This window comes from Microtus pennsylvanicus, chromosome 12 (assembly GCF_037038515.1).
Source record: "Microtus pennsylvanicus isolate mMicPen1 chromosome 12, mMicPen1.hap1, whole genome shotgun sequence".
Lineage (NCBI taxonomy): Eukaryota > Metazoa > Chordata > Mammalia > Rodentia > Cricetidae > Microtus > Microtus pennsylvanicus.
The window spans coordinates 53,732,632-53,746,267 of record NC_134590.1 but is presented as its reverse complement, the minus strand read 5'-3'; the positions used below and the strand labels follow the sequence as shown (position 1 = coordinate 53,746,267).

Genomic DNA, 13,636 nt, shown 5'->3' with positions numbered 1-13,636 from the left:
TTTAATTCCAGCACTCGGGAGGCAGAGCAGCCAATACGCGACTTCAAGGCCAGCCTGATCTACAGAGCAAGTTCCAGAACAGCCAGGGCTGCAGAGAGAAACTCTGTCTCGAAAAACAAAACTAAAACCTGACTAGGAATAGTAGGAGTTACCTGTTTCTGCAGTAACATTCATAGTAAGTCTATAAAAAAAAAATCAAGATAACTATTCCAAACAGATACTATACAATCAATGCTAACAGCTAACCTGTTTTCTCATTTCATTGTACAGATTTCCAACTCTATTCTTTTAAGCAGTAACAGAAACAGTAGACAGTGTTAGTTCAAAGTCATCTTCAGCGACACGAAAGGCCCGGGCTGACTTACTTCTTAGAATTGAAATTTAAACAGAAATTTGATAAGAGTACTTCAGACTGTGTCAAACAGTCTAACCGAAACACAATAAAAATGCCAACGAACATGCATTTAATGAAACTATAAACAGCCCTGTTCTCATTCAATTCATGATAAAAAAAATATCCTGACAAAAAGCAGCATGGGGGTAGAGAGGGTTCATTTGGCTTACAACTCTAGGTTATGGTCCAGCATTTCAGGGAAGTTGAGGCAGGATTGCAAGCAGCCAATCACATCACATCCACAGTCAAGAGGAAAGATAATGAACATGCCCAACCACCTGCCTGCTCACTGCTCCTGCTTCCTTGGCTAGCCTTCTTCATTTGTGTACAAATGAAACAATACTGTCCACATTAAGTGTGGGTCTTCCATCCCACCTCAGTTAGGCAGGCAAGACACAATCCCACACACATGCCCATACCAGCAGGCCAGCCTGAGCTAGGTGATTCCTCATTCTCCATACTGGCAAGCTGGCATTTAAAACCTAACCAGTCTGGGCTGGAGAGATGGCTCAGTGGTTAAGTGCACCGGCTGCTCCTCCCAAGAACCTAGGTTCAATTCGCAGCACCTACATGGTGATGAATCACTACTATCTGTAACTCCAGTACCAGAGAATCTGATACTCTCACACACATCTATGCACATAAAATAAAAACGAATGATTAAAAATAAAAACAGCTTAACGAACACAGCCCCATAATGTGAGCAGGTGATAAGCCCCCCCTCTTTCGCGCGCGCGCGTGCACACACACACACACACACACACACACACACGCCTCTTAAAACACTAGCCAAGACCATCTCCACTCTCCTCATTGTATTGTCTTCTACTTTCATCTATTGGACTGCCATAAGTTTTATTTTTATTTTTTTAAATATTTATTTATTTACTTATTATGCATACAATATTCTGTCTGCATGTATGCCTTCAGGCCAGAAGAGGGCACCAGACCTCATTACAGATGGTCGTGAACCACCATGTGGTTGCCGGGAATTGAACTCAGGACCTTTGGAAGAGCAGGCAATGCTCTTAACCGCTGAACCATTTCTCTAGCCCCGTGCCGTAAATTTTATAACCAATGACCATGCTCAAATTTCTGTCAAGCTTAGCAGAGGTGAAACCTAAACTAAGTTCACCAACAAGGCAGAACACTGATGGTGCTGTCCCTGGGATCACACACACACAGCAGGGGGCTTCCAGGTGAAAGAATTACAACAAGGCCAAAGAAACATCAGTACTGTGTACAGAGAACAGCTACGACCACAAAGCTGTGCCCTCTGAAGTGACCAACACCCCCACATCCCCCACACTAAACTCCTAGTATTGAAACCCTCAGTCAGAAATCAGGTCTAGACTGGTCTGGGTCTGCCCTTGCCTGAAGACTGCAGTTAGCAGTGGGCAGGGAAGAATTAAATCTTTAAGTGATGCAAGCAACGACTGCCAGGTAATTCTCAATCTCTCATTCCACAACAAAGAACTTGCATTTTTACCCTAATTTTCACTTTGGGTATGTGTGTGCTTTGGAACAATGCATTGCTCAAGGCAAAATAAAGCAAGATAAAATGAAAAAACAACCAAGCAGAAAGATTTGATTTTGTTTCTCACCTAGCTTAACCAGATACACATCTTTTAAAATTCTATATAAATATTTTCTGCCCCTGTATGGCCAATGCTTTTGAACCTCATACTGTACAGTGCTGAATATTTTCTATGTGGGTGGTGTGGTCATTCAGAAACCAAGGGAGACAAATCCATCTTCCCCATGGTCAACACTTACCTTGGGGGAAATCATTCGGCTGGACCACCTGGAGGAAGATGTGTACCATTCGGTAGAGAGGGCCAACGGTCCCGGCATTGAATGTGTCTGGGGTCTCATACTGTGAGGTAGGCAATTCATAATCCAAAGCCCCAGGAGTGCTTGTGGACACAGGCTGACCTCCTGAAGCAATATTTCCACACAGCCCCAGTAGCAGCAGGACACCGAATACAGGAGCCATGGTCATCCTAATTCCCCAAGCATGAGGTAGTTTCTGGAAGGTTGGGGGCAATGGGCCTTTCCTGGACCTGTGGAATCTTCTGCCTCCTGGATGGTAGCGAGAGGAGTAGAGGAATGGTCTCCAAGGAGGTCATTCACTCAAAGGACCATGCCTGGCAGGGAGAGAAAGAACATTGGTTACTTAGAGACGCCTTGCCTGCATCAGGAGCCCACTCCAGACGATGTGGCGTGACTTAGAGTTAAACAGTTAGGCCTAATTGGGGTGCGTGGAAGCCAAACACACAGCTGCTCCAGAGCTGCAGGTAGGGACTATCAGGAAGCTGGGAAACAGACTGATTCAGAACACAGTCCTTTCCAGGGTTGGGAACACCAGGCAGGGCTCAGGAAGCCGTTTGATCTTGGGAGCGGGCGCTCACAGAGCTCTTGCTGTGTTCCAGGTGCTATCCTACATGTTCCTAAGGCATAATCCCACCTTCTAGATGAGGGAACTCATGCAGAAGAAACTTTAGTAACCTGCACCATGCAGGCACAGTAGGACCAGAAGGCTCTGATGCTCCAGGCTCACCCACCCTCCCAAGCTCCCGCTGGTGCCACAGAGTCCCCCAACTGTAAACGGTGCTTACCTTGTCTAAGTTTCTACCACCCTCTTTGCTCTGAAGATGCAGCTTACATAACTTACACTCTGCTTGTTTGTTAAAAGATCAAATTCTAGGCATCCATCACTGTGCCTAACCCAAACCCGAAAGGCATGGCCTCAAGATCATAGACAAACAGAAATTGAAATCTACTTTTCTGATAAGCCCACCAAGTCACTGTTGCATGAATTCTAATTGGTCTTAATAATAAAAACTCGAGTCAGCTATCTGAAGGATCAGAGAAGCAGGGTGGCCAGCAACTAGAGTGCTTGCTTACCTCTACCAATGCTCGGATCAAAGGGGCGGTCCTGTCCCTACGAACCCCCAGGCTGCATCTCAGACTGCAGCCATCTCTATGAATCCTCAGACTGCCCTGTGTTCCTGTCTCCTCCTGCCGTATAGTCCCCTCTCTGCCCAGCCATATCACTCCTGTCTCCACCTCCCTAGAGCTGGAATTAAAGGTATGTGACCCCAAGTGCTGGGCTCATCTTTGTGAGAGCTGTTTCTCTTTTAGACAGATTCAATCTCGTGTAGCCCAGGATGGCCTTGGACTCACAGAGATCCGGCTGCCTCTGTCTCCAGAGAGCGGGGATTATTAAAGGTGTGAGTCACCACTACCTGGCCTCTGTGGCTAACTAGTGGCTTAGCTCTGCGCTCTGATCACCAAGCAAGGTTTATTTGTTAGATCATAAATATCTCCACAAGTCATCTTATGAGACCTCCATTCCAAGTCACAGTCTCCAATGACTAGGCACCAAGGAAGTGAGAGGCAGGGCCAAACGAGGCCCCTGTCATCCACTTTTGAAGAGATGGTGAGAAACAGGAATCCTAATGATGGCCGCCACCACATCTGGGAAGCGAAAGGGACACAGCATTGATGGAGAGCAACACGGGTTCTTTCCATTCTGCCAGAAGGCATCTCTACTCAGCAGGTAAATGTAAGAAATAAAGAACCCAAGCCAGATGGTAGTGGTGCATGCCTTTGATCCCAGCACTCAGGAGGCAGAGGCAAGCAGATGTCTGTGAGTTCAAGGCCAGCCTGGTCTGCAGATCTAGTTTCAGGACAACCAGTGCTACCTGTCTCGAAAAGCAAAAAAGAAAAAAAAAAAAAAAGACTTCTGACTTCTTCACCAGCTCATGAGGATAAATAAATCAGCAAGCAATCTAGATGTAGGTGTTATGCGAGACTTCACTGTAGCCTTAGTTCTGAACACACAGCACATATTCTTTGCAATGTGCATGCCCTCGTGCCATGCAACACAAGTGAACACGGCCAGAAATGCCTTAGTGTAGATTCCAGAGTGCAGTGTTTTTACCAACATACAAGCAGTATTGCGCGCATAGAGACATAATGGTTTGATTACAGGAAACAAGGAATTTTAATATTTTCCTGCCATCATTTCTCGGCATGTTTCAAATTAGTGTATCTTTGAGTTGTACTGTGTTAAACAAACAAGCACGTTCACCTTATCGGCATGTAAGTTTCCTTTAAGTAAGTGGTAAAAATTATATAATAATAAAATCGTTTTAAAATAAAATTATTTATCATCTATTATCAGCAAATGTTTATTTAATTTGTATGCCTATATTTCCAGATTTGCATTAAGAAGTTCTTGGGTGCTGGGCAGTGATGGTGCACACCTTTAGTCCCAGCACTTCGGAGACAAAGGCTGGTGGATCTCTGTGAGTTCTAGGCCAGCCTGGTTACAGAGCAAGTTCCAGGACAGTCGAGGCTACATACAGAAACCCTGTCCTGAAAAACAAAAAACAACAACAACGAAGCTCACAGGTAAAAGGAGTTGAAGGGCCTTGATCTAGAAGGCAGGCTTTTATTTTTGTGCTAAATAGACGCTTTCAGGGTAAGCATAAAGTTGCTCTAAAATTCACACTGGGAGGGGGACCTGGGGACAATCAAGAACTGCCTATATTCTAAATCAGATCCTGCTGAGAGGTGCCAGCACAAAACACAGAATAGGATTTACTATCAAAGTTTAGAACAAGTGCACTTTAAAACCCAGACAAGAGGTAGGATTTCTTGAGCAGTTTGAATAAAGATGCAAACTTCTATCTATGAGGAATGTGAATTCTTATATACCCTATATGTATGTATCTATAATCCCTTCAGACTCCATCTCCTTTTCTACCGCCCACCCTGCTCCAATCCCTTCTGTCCAGAGCTACAACAGAATGCCTCTGAAGTCTTCCTCTGGCCAACTACCGACCGCTTCCTGGGATCAAGCTTCACCATAGCCACACCATGCCCTGTGACCCTGGTGATGGTTCCTAAGGGCTTCTTCTCAACACCCCCACCCCAACATGTCTCAGCTTGTTCTTTGCTGAAGGTTCTCAGAGCTGGACGGATTAAAGGCTCAGGTGCTGAGAAAGGCACACTTCCTGGTAATGAGACGAAGCCACAGATAGAATCTCCCCGAGATCTATGAAGAAACAAGCTTCTGAGCTCCCTCTGTGGAAATGAACAGAGGAAATCCCAAAGGAAAGAAAATACCTCCGCTCACCAAGGCAGAGATGGAGGTGCCCATGGCTTCAGAGGCCAAGTGGGATTCAATGCACACATCTCTTCATATCCCCTTGCAAAAAGTGTAGATCCCTCTTCAGTATTAAAATTTAAGAAAATATCAAAGTCTCAAGAGTTACAAAGCAGGCAGTTGCAAAAAAAAAAAAGATAGTTAAAAAAAGATTTTTAGTGGATGTGAAAACCCCAGGTAGAGGCAGAACCTTGAGTTTGAGACTAGCTTGGTCTACAGAGTGACTTTCAGAACATCCAGGGCTACACAGAGAAACCCTGTTTCACAAAACCAAAAAAGAAAGAAAGTAGGGAGGAAGAGAGGGAGGGAGGAAGGGAGAGAGGGAGGGAGGGAGGAAGGAAGGAAGGAAGGAAGGAAGGAAGGAAGGAAGAAAGAAAGAAAGAAAGAAAGAAAGAAAGAAAGAAAGAAAGAAAGAAAGGGTGAGCTTTTAGGAGCCATTCAGGTGCCAAGAGTCACTGCGGAGACCGGCTCCAAGGGCACAGAATATCCTGAGCAGTTAAAAGTACTTGTTGACTTGTTGGCCTTGCAGAGGACCTCGGTTCTGCTCCCAGCACCCACAAGGTGGTGCACAACCATTCAAAACTCCAGTTCCAGGTGATCCGGTATCTTCTAGACTCCACAGGAAGCAGGTATGAAGCTGATATGCATACTGACATGCAGGCAAAACATTCCCGCACATAAAATAATTCTTATTTTTTTAAAAAAAGGGGGTGTGACTTAAAATACTGATGGCCAAACCCAACTGCTGGGATGGAGCTTTCAAATCTGCATTTAATATTTTTTTATTGTGGGGCAAGGTGATATGCACAGTGGCCCCTAAGTCAGAGGACAACTTCCAAGAGTTTCTGGAGTTGGTTCTCTCCTCCTACTAAGGGTTCTGAAACTGAACTCGTAGCTTTGACAGTTGTTTATTTTGTTTGGTTTTGCCCTACTAAGCCATCTTGCCAGCCCGTAACTTGCATTTTAAGCAACATCCCTGAAGGTAGCAAAAGGTTGAAATCAACACTATTTTTAGAACACCTCCCTGCCTTCCTCATTCCTGCCTCTTTCCCAGGGCAATGCATGCAGGCTTTCTGGATGCAGCTTCAGGACGACAGACTAAGGTATGAATACCTTGTACCCGTGGTTTTGACCTGATCTGCACCAGATGAAGTGCGACATGCAGGGGATACTGATTCCTCCAGGTAGGGCCCAGTAAAGGATGGCCGAAATAAGATGGGAATGAGGCTGCCACAAGGTCATCATCTTTGCTTCTACAGCTGAGCCAGGCACCTACCTGTTGGCAATCTTACACCCTTAGGGAGGACAGATACTAGCCTACCTCTAGGGACTTCTTATGATCACTATGATCACTTAAGGCTGCTTTAAAATCAGCAGGCCGTCTCTTCACTGCCTCCCTCCCTGGCAGGACTATCGATCTGCCATTGAGCCTCACCATTGCAAGCTTTGGAATCTGAGTCCACTACAGTCAATGCTAAGCACGTACCTCCCATGATCCTGAGTCTAAAGTCTGGATAGCTCCATTTCTGCATGTGCAAATGGGGTGACCACTAGCTTCACGCTATTTTCTTTTGATGGGAAAGAAGTGCTCACTTTTCTACAAGGATCTCCGTGGTAGATGTAAATGTTTGTCTTCAGGGGCACTGCTTTGGGGGTGAGGGGCTGCTTGACTTTTGAGCCCACCTTTATGAGTTCTCTGGGGAGCAGCCCTACCTCTCATTGTGAGGCCACCTGGGGTGCCCAGATGGGTCCTGGAGTGAGCCATCTAGGTCGGTGAGATGCTTTCTCTTGGGCCTGAGCCTGGGACAGACGCTGGTGCTGAGTGGATTCTAGCTGAATTCATTCTAGGATTGCTGGTGGCAGAACAGCAGCCATATCCAAGATGTGCTGTGCCCATCACAAGTAAACACCAACCAGGAGGCCTGTCACCCATCCTGTGTCACCAAAGCTGACTATCCAACCCTCCTGCCACTTCCTCTAAGCCGCTATCCCCCAAGAACATCTGTCTGTCACACACATGCTGGACTAGTTTGTAAAAAAGCTTCCTGGTTCTTAAAAACCAGCAGGTGGTTCTTGGCAATTGACAAAACCTATTTCCCTCAAATTATAAACAAAATCAACAACATGTAAAATATTGTTTTCTTTTTTAAGATTTATTTCTTTTATATGGGTGTTTTGCCTTCGTGCAGATGTGTGTGCACCACGTGCACGTCTGTTGCCATGGATCTCCTGAAACTGGAGTTACAGACAGTTGTGAGCTGCCATGTAGGTGCTGGGAATTGAACCCCGGGCCCTGTAGAGGAGCAGCCAGTGTTCCCAAGCATTGAGTCATTTCTTTGATTCATAGTGTGTTTGATGTGTTTTGTCCTTTGGTGTGTTTGTTTACTTCACTGAACTAGAACACAGAGAAATACTTCAATATAGAAATCATAAGGAAGTCCATAAAAATTTTTATGAAACACTTAGAAGAAAAAACTAAAGAGCCCTGATAAATAGCAAATAAATGCCAAGTTTTCAAACTGGGCCAGGTCTCATTGGTCCCACTCGCTAATCCTGCGAGAATGACAGTTGCTTACGTTCTCTGATGTGAAACGGACTTCTGCGTGGGGTGGGCAGATTAACATGCTTACAGGTAAAAAAATTAGCACAACCTGTGCTGTCCATAAACTTTAACGGCTAACAACCGTGACTCCTAGGCTCATGCAGGCAGATGTCAGCTCCGTGGTGATTCAGAGAGGTAAATTCACAAATGAATGAGAAAAGTAAGTAGTCACTCAAGCTGAACCGTATGAATTTGCCAATATTCAATTGGCCAATCAAAAGAAAAAAGTTTTTCTTATGGTTCAATGCAACTCATTGTTCAAGTTGTTTGGGTCTCTACTGAGTCGGGGTGGAGGGGCCTGCAGGACCTCAATCTTTCACTCGCTTAACAAAGACCAGCAACCGCCCACAAGACATCGAGCAAACCTTTCTCCGCCCGGGCATGAGGAAAGTGCACAACTGAACAAGAGAGCAACAGAGTGGGCTCCCGGAGCAAGGAGGAACTGCAGGAAACGCGGGCACCTTTCCTCCAAGCTGCCACCAGATCGGTGCCCTCCCGCCCTCCCTCATTCCCGGCTTCGCAGGGGCCTCTCCTGGACTGCTGAACACAAAAGAACCGGCTGCGAGGCGGCGCGCGAAGCTGGGAGCCTCCAGGAATCCGCTGTCGCCCTGGGGGAGGGGGTCGTCCCTGAGACCCGCCGTCCCGAGCGCCACCGCGGCGTTTCCCCTCCGAGTCCCTGTTGGACACGATCTGAGGACTGGAGCCGAGCTCCTCACAGTCCCTCTCCGACCCGTTCTCGGAAACTCAACCCGAGTCCCGATATTCCAGCTGCCACGAAGCTCTGGTCTGTCCACACTCCTTTGTTGTCCCCGGACCCCGCATTCCGTCAAGGTGTACCCGAAGCGCCCCTGGTCTCCATCCCCAGGAAAGCCGAAAGTGTCGGCTCTGTGAGACCCGGAGGGTTGGTTGAAGCCAGGGCTTCTAGCCCCGGGTGCGAGCGCTCTGCAACGGCCGCGGGGAGGCGGTTTGCTCTTGCACCCCCGTCGCCCTCCCGCTCGGACCAGTAGTACTGTGCGTTGCACATAGGTAGCAGACGGTGGCTGGGAGCCCCGCGTCCCCCGGGCCTTTCCCGGGGCTCTCCTTACCGCAGAAGAATTCTCAAGACGAGGACTGAGGGCTGAGTCTTGAGACTCAATCCTCCTCTGCTCTCGCCGCCCTTTCCGATAGCCGGCCGAGGGCCTGGGAGTCTCGCCGCCGCCTGCTCACGTCTCCGGAACCCAGGGACCTCCACCCCTTCCATAGGATGGAAGAAGCACCCGAGCAAAGCAATATCGCGCGGAGCCGGTCACCACCACGGGAAAAAGTTTGCACGCTCTAGCTGGCCCTTCAGATCCCGGGATCGCCCGGTAGCCGGGACCTAAATCACCTTGCAGCCCCTCCAGCTCTGGGACTGCAACCTAGGCTCCCGCCACCTGCTGTGAAGGAGCTAGGAGGCGCTGGACGACCTCCTCCACTTCCCATTCCCTGTCCTGGGTGTTCTAGAAGAGGGTGCGCTCAGCCTGGTCCGCACTCGAAACTACTCACCGCTCCGCTCCAGCTCTCGCTCGGGTCTCGGCGCTCTCCAGCCCCACGCCTCCCGAGTAGCTCCCACTGCCTGGTTCATGAATTATTTAAATCCAGTCTCCGGACACAACCCTGGTTGCTGAGTGAGAGCCCGCCCCTCTGCCCCGCCCCGGGTTGCCTAGGGGCGCAAGAAACAGGATTACGGGACTCCAGAACTCTGAGAACCTGTTGCGTCCTCCTGGGTTCCCCGGCGAACATCTAGGATTGGAACTAAGGGATACACCGACTCCTTCAGAAACGGACTCACCCGTGGCAGAGCTCAAGGCCAGGTGCCGGGGTCTCTACCCGGCTCAGTAACTTAAAGAGCACTAAGCCTAAGGCTCTAAGCGCTCTCTGATTGGACCTTCTGAGCAGCTCGGCCACAATGCCCTGGGGCCATCCACCGGACAGCGTGTATTTCCTACTGAAATTCCTGCACAGCCCCAGAACACCTTTATCACTTAATCCTAAGTGGCTCCTGGAAAGGAGGCTAGCTCCTAAAATCTCTCTCCTCCACGCTTTTTTTTCCCTGGCCTCTTTGGTTACTGGCGTCCAGTGTATTTCATTAAAAACAAAACTAAAGAAAAAGTATGGGGCTGGGATGTTACCGCTGTACTATCAGGGATGGAGACTCTTTATCGACTCACATTCCTGGATTCAACCATTGGTGGATGGGGGAATAGGAAAAGAAGCACTATTGGGATAGTTCTACCACCAAAAAATGCTTCCGAAATGTGGACGGGGGTTAGAATAACAGACTCATAGAAGAATAAATGGGGGTGGGATGGAAGTAGTATAGTTAGGGACAAATGAACTTTTCTAAAAGATGTATTTTATATGGGCGAATGTCTTTCCTGCATGTATGTATGTGTGCCACGTGGTCACGGAAAGCAAAAGAAGGCGCTGGGTCCCCTGGAACTGTAGTTGCAAATGGTCATGAATCACCATGTGGGTGCAAGGAATCAAACTCTGGTCCTCTGCAAAAACAACCTGTCAATCTCTGGCCCCCACAAATGGACCTTCATTTAGTAATCCTTTCACCTCAAAATCTAGCGTCAACTGAGGATGGGAAAGGGGGAGGGGAAATCTTAAAGTGGAAATTGACTTTGAGTGTGCATATTTCCAAGTCTAGAACTGGGAGTTCAGAAAGACCCCTGAAAAATCCCTCACAGCTGTTGTCCGCAATGTTGGGGTACCACAGGTGTTAACACTGCCAGTTACGTCCTTTTTGGACTTTGGTGCTCTCAGCCTCCCTCCTCCCCAGCTTTTCTGCTCAGAAGCAGACATTCCACTAAAGCTGGGGTTATGGGAGGCAGTTCTCTCTCCTGAGAGCAACTATTTGGCCCTAGCTGCCGGCCTATTTTAGCAGCATTAAGACACTGGTGGCCTGGTCCCTCTGAATCTCAGTTCCCATGTCTGCAGAAAGTCACAGGGGTGACATACTCACTTCCAAGCCTAGTAGCATCCACAAAGCAAGAACAGTGGTATGATGAGGCTCCAGACCATGTGCTCTGAAAGAATTCTATATAATCTCAGCAGCACGAGTGTTCTGATACCCTATTAATGATTAATGATAATGATGTAGGTTTAATAACTTGAGTGAGTGAAGCTGTAAATCTGAACCCAGGTCTGTCCTCCAGCACCTAGAAAATAGCTGATAGTGTCTCTGACATTGAAATGAAATGGGTGACCATTGCTGTGTGACTCTCCTGAGGAGATGTGAGCAAACTCCTGTGCACTCCAAACGGCATTCATTGATAATAAACCAAAGAAACATTTCTTCCTAAATCTATCTTGGGGGGATTATTTATAGGGATGCAAGTGAGGGGTTCCTTCAAGAAAGGGGTATGGAGAACTCAAAGGTAGCTACAGCAACAGGAAAGCCCATCCTAGCGTGGGTGCAGCTCATGAGAGAACTCCATTGCTGGAGCTCATTGCATTGCTTGCACGCAGCTCCGCTGGAGACTGGAGCAACTGTGTAATGACTGCCACTGTGGGGCCTTAGGAGCCGTTAACTTTCTGAGCTTTCCTGAGGCTTACCTTCCTCCCTGTAGGAAGGGCTGTGTCAAGTCAGAGGAAATGGCCAAATAACCACCTGCCTTCCTATGACCTAGGACACGTAATGCTTCAACAGTTCCTTGCATTTTCATTTTCGACCCTAACACCTATTCTGCCTGAACCATTGTATACATTCAGTCTCAGCAAATGAATAAGCACAAAACGCAACAGTAAGATGTATCGTGGATAGCCTTAAGCAGAACAACAGCTCAGCAGTTGCATCCTCCTACTGCTCTGGCAGAAGATACTAATTTAGTTCCCAGGACCATGTGAATGGCTCACAACTGCCTGGAACCCCAGCTCTGGGTCTCCTGTAATGTCACCTTCTGGTCTCCTCTGGCAGCTGTACTCAGGTGCACATACATACTGATACACACAATACAAACTAAAATAGGTTTTAAATGTGACAAGGGTTGTATGGCTTTAGAAATGAAGCATTGGGTCGGGGGCATTATAGCTCAGTAGAAGGGCACGTGCTTAGCAAGTCTGAGGCTCAGGTTCTAGTACCACATGAAGAGAGAAGGAGGAGGCTTGCAGAAATAGTGAAACATAGGCATAACCCCAGCACTGCAAGGACTGGGGCAGTCAAGGCCAGCATGGGCTACCAAAGCCATTAACAGAATACACAAAGATCAATAGTCCGTAGTCCTTTCCTTGAAAAGATACTTCTTAACCCGGTGGTGGTGGCACACGTCTTCAATCTCCAACACTTAGGAGGCAGAGGCAGGCAGATATCTGCGTTCGAGGTCAGCATAATCTACAGAGTGAGTTCCAGGACGGTCAGGTGACATAGAGAAACTTTGTCTTGAAACAAACACTAAACAAAAACCTTCTTGTGGTTTTAAGTAATTTTTTTGCAGTCACTAAAGTAAAATATGTTTGTGAATAATCTCTAATTAACCTGCCCATTTCTACCATGAATGAAGGTGTTCTGAAAGGAACAATGCCACTTTTCACATTCCCTGGGCAGTGCCGCTTTAGGGGTCTTTGAAGACAGTGGTCTCCATGGCGAAGCTGAACAAAGGGGTCTAGCAGAGGCTGGAGTAGCTCAGCCCCGGGCCCTTTGCTCCCTGCACCCTGGAGCTTACTTTTTTCCATTTACTTGGGATTTAAGAGGGCCTTTGATTCTGAAGTGTCTGGATCAACTATTTTGAGCCTGCCCTGGGGCTAAAGGACTACCTGGTCATCCAGCTTTGGCAGCAGTCCTGGGACAGGACCATAGAAGCCATGTCCCTCAGATGAAGTGAAGCCAGAGGGCATAGAGCCTAGGCAGAGTGGAGCTGCTAGGGACATTTGTGATGGATTATAGCAATGAACACTTTCAATAATTAAAATAATGTTTTTCTGTGACTCAGACACATGGCATCATACGTTTAGATAATAGAATTTTGCATCTTAACACTGCTCTTAAGATTAGAATGTATGTGACATGTAACCAAGGAGTGAGGAAGAAGGAAGTGAGAAGAGAAGAAAAAGGACAAAAAGAAAAGGGGGGAGGTGAATAGCTTCAAGCAAGCCAACATTTCCCTGTAAATATTTTCCTGCCCGGGTTTCCTGATCCTCTTGCTTTTCTCTACCTGCTGGGCTGGGCTGCCAAGAATAACATTACTGGCATTTGATAACCAAAAGGTAATAAAAAAAATTCTCTTGTTTATCAGGTGTGATCTGTGCCTGATTGGCCAGGCCCAGTCCACAGTCTAACTTGAGGGCAGAGAAAGAGAGAGAGAGAGAGAGACAGAGAGAGAGAGACAGAGAGAGAGAGACAGAGAGAGACAGAGAGAGAGAGAGACAGAGAGAGAGAGCTTCCACACAGTGAAAATAAAGCCCATGGAGGAAGCAGATGGAGCAAGGGGAAGACAGCTTA

The 13,636-nt window shown here is 47.4% G+C and overlaps 1 protein-coding gene across 2 annotated transcripts in view; it reads right to left on the bottom strand.

The window, feature by feature from the left end:
• Prom1 (prominin 1) overlaps positions 1 to 9,811 on the bottom strand; it is a 103,280-nt gene extending 93,469 nt beyond the window's left edge. For both annotated transcript variants that reach the window (XR_012907287.1, XM_075943667.1), the window contains exons 1-2: positions 9,697 to 9,811; positions 2,171 to 2,541 (exon numbers count right to left, since the gene is read on the bottom strand). Coding sequence is in view for 1 of the 2 variants with exons in the window: in XM_075943667.1 (XP_075799782.1) it covers positions 2,171 to 2,396 (226 nt within the window). In the remaining variant the exon portion in view is untranslated. The remainder of the gene's footprint in view (positions 1 to 2,170; positions 2,542 to 9,696) is intronic.
• Between the last annotated feature and the right edge of the window lie 3,825 nt (positions 9,812 to 13,636).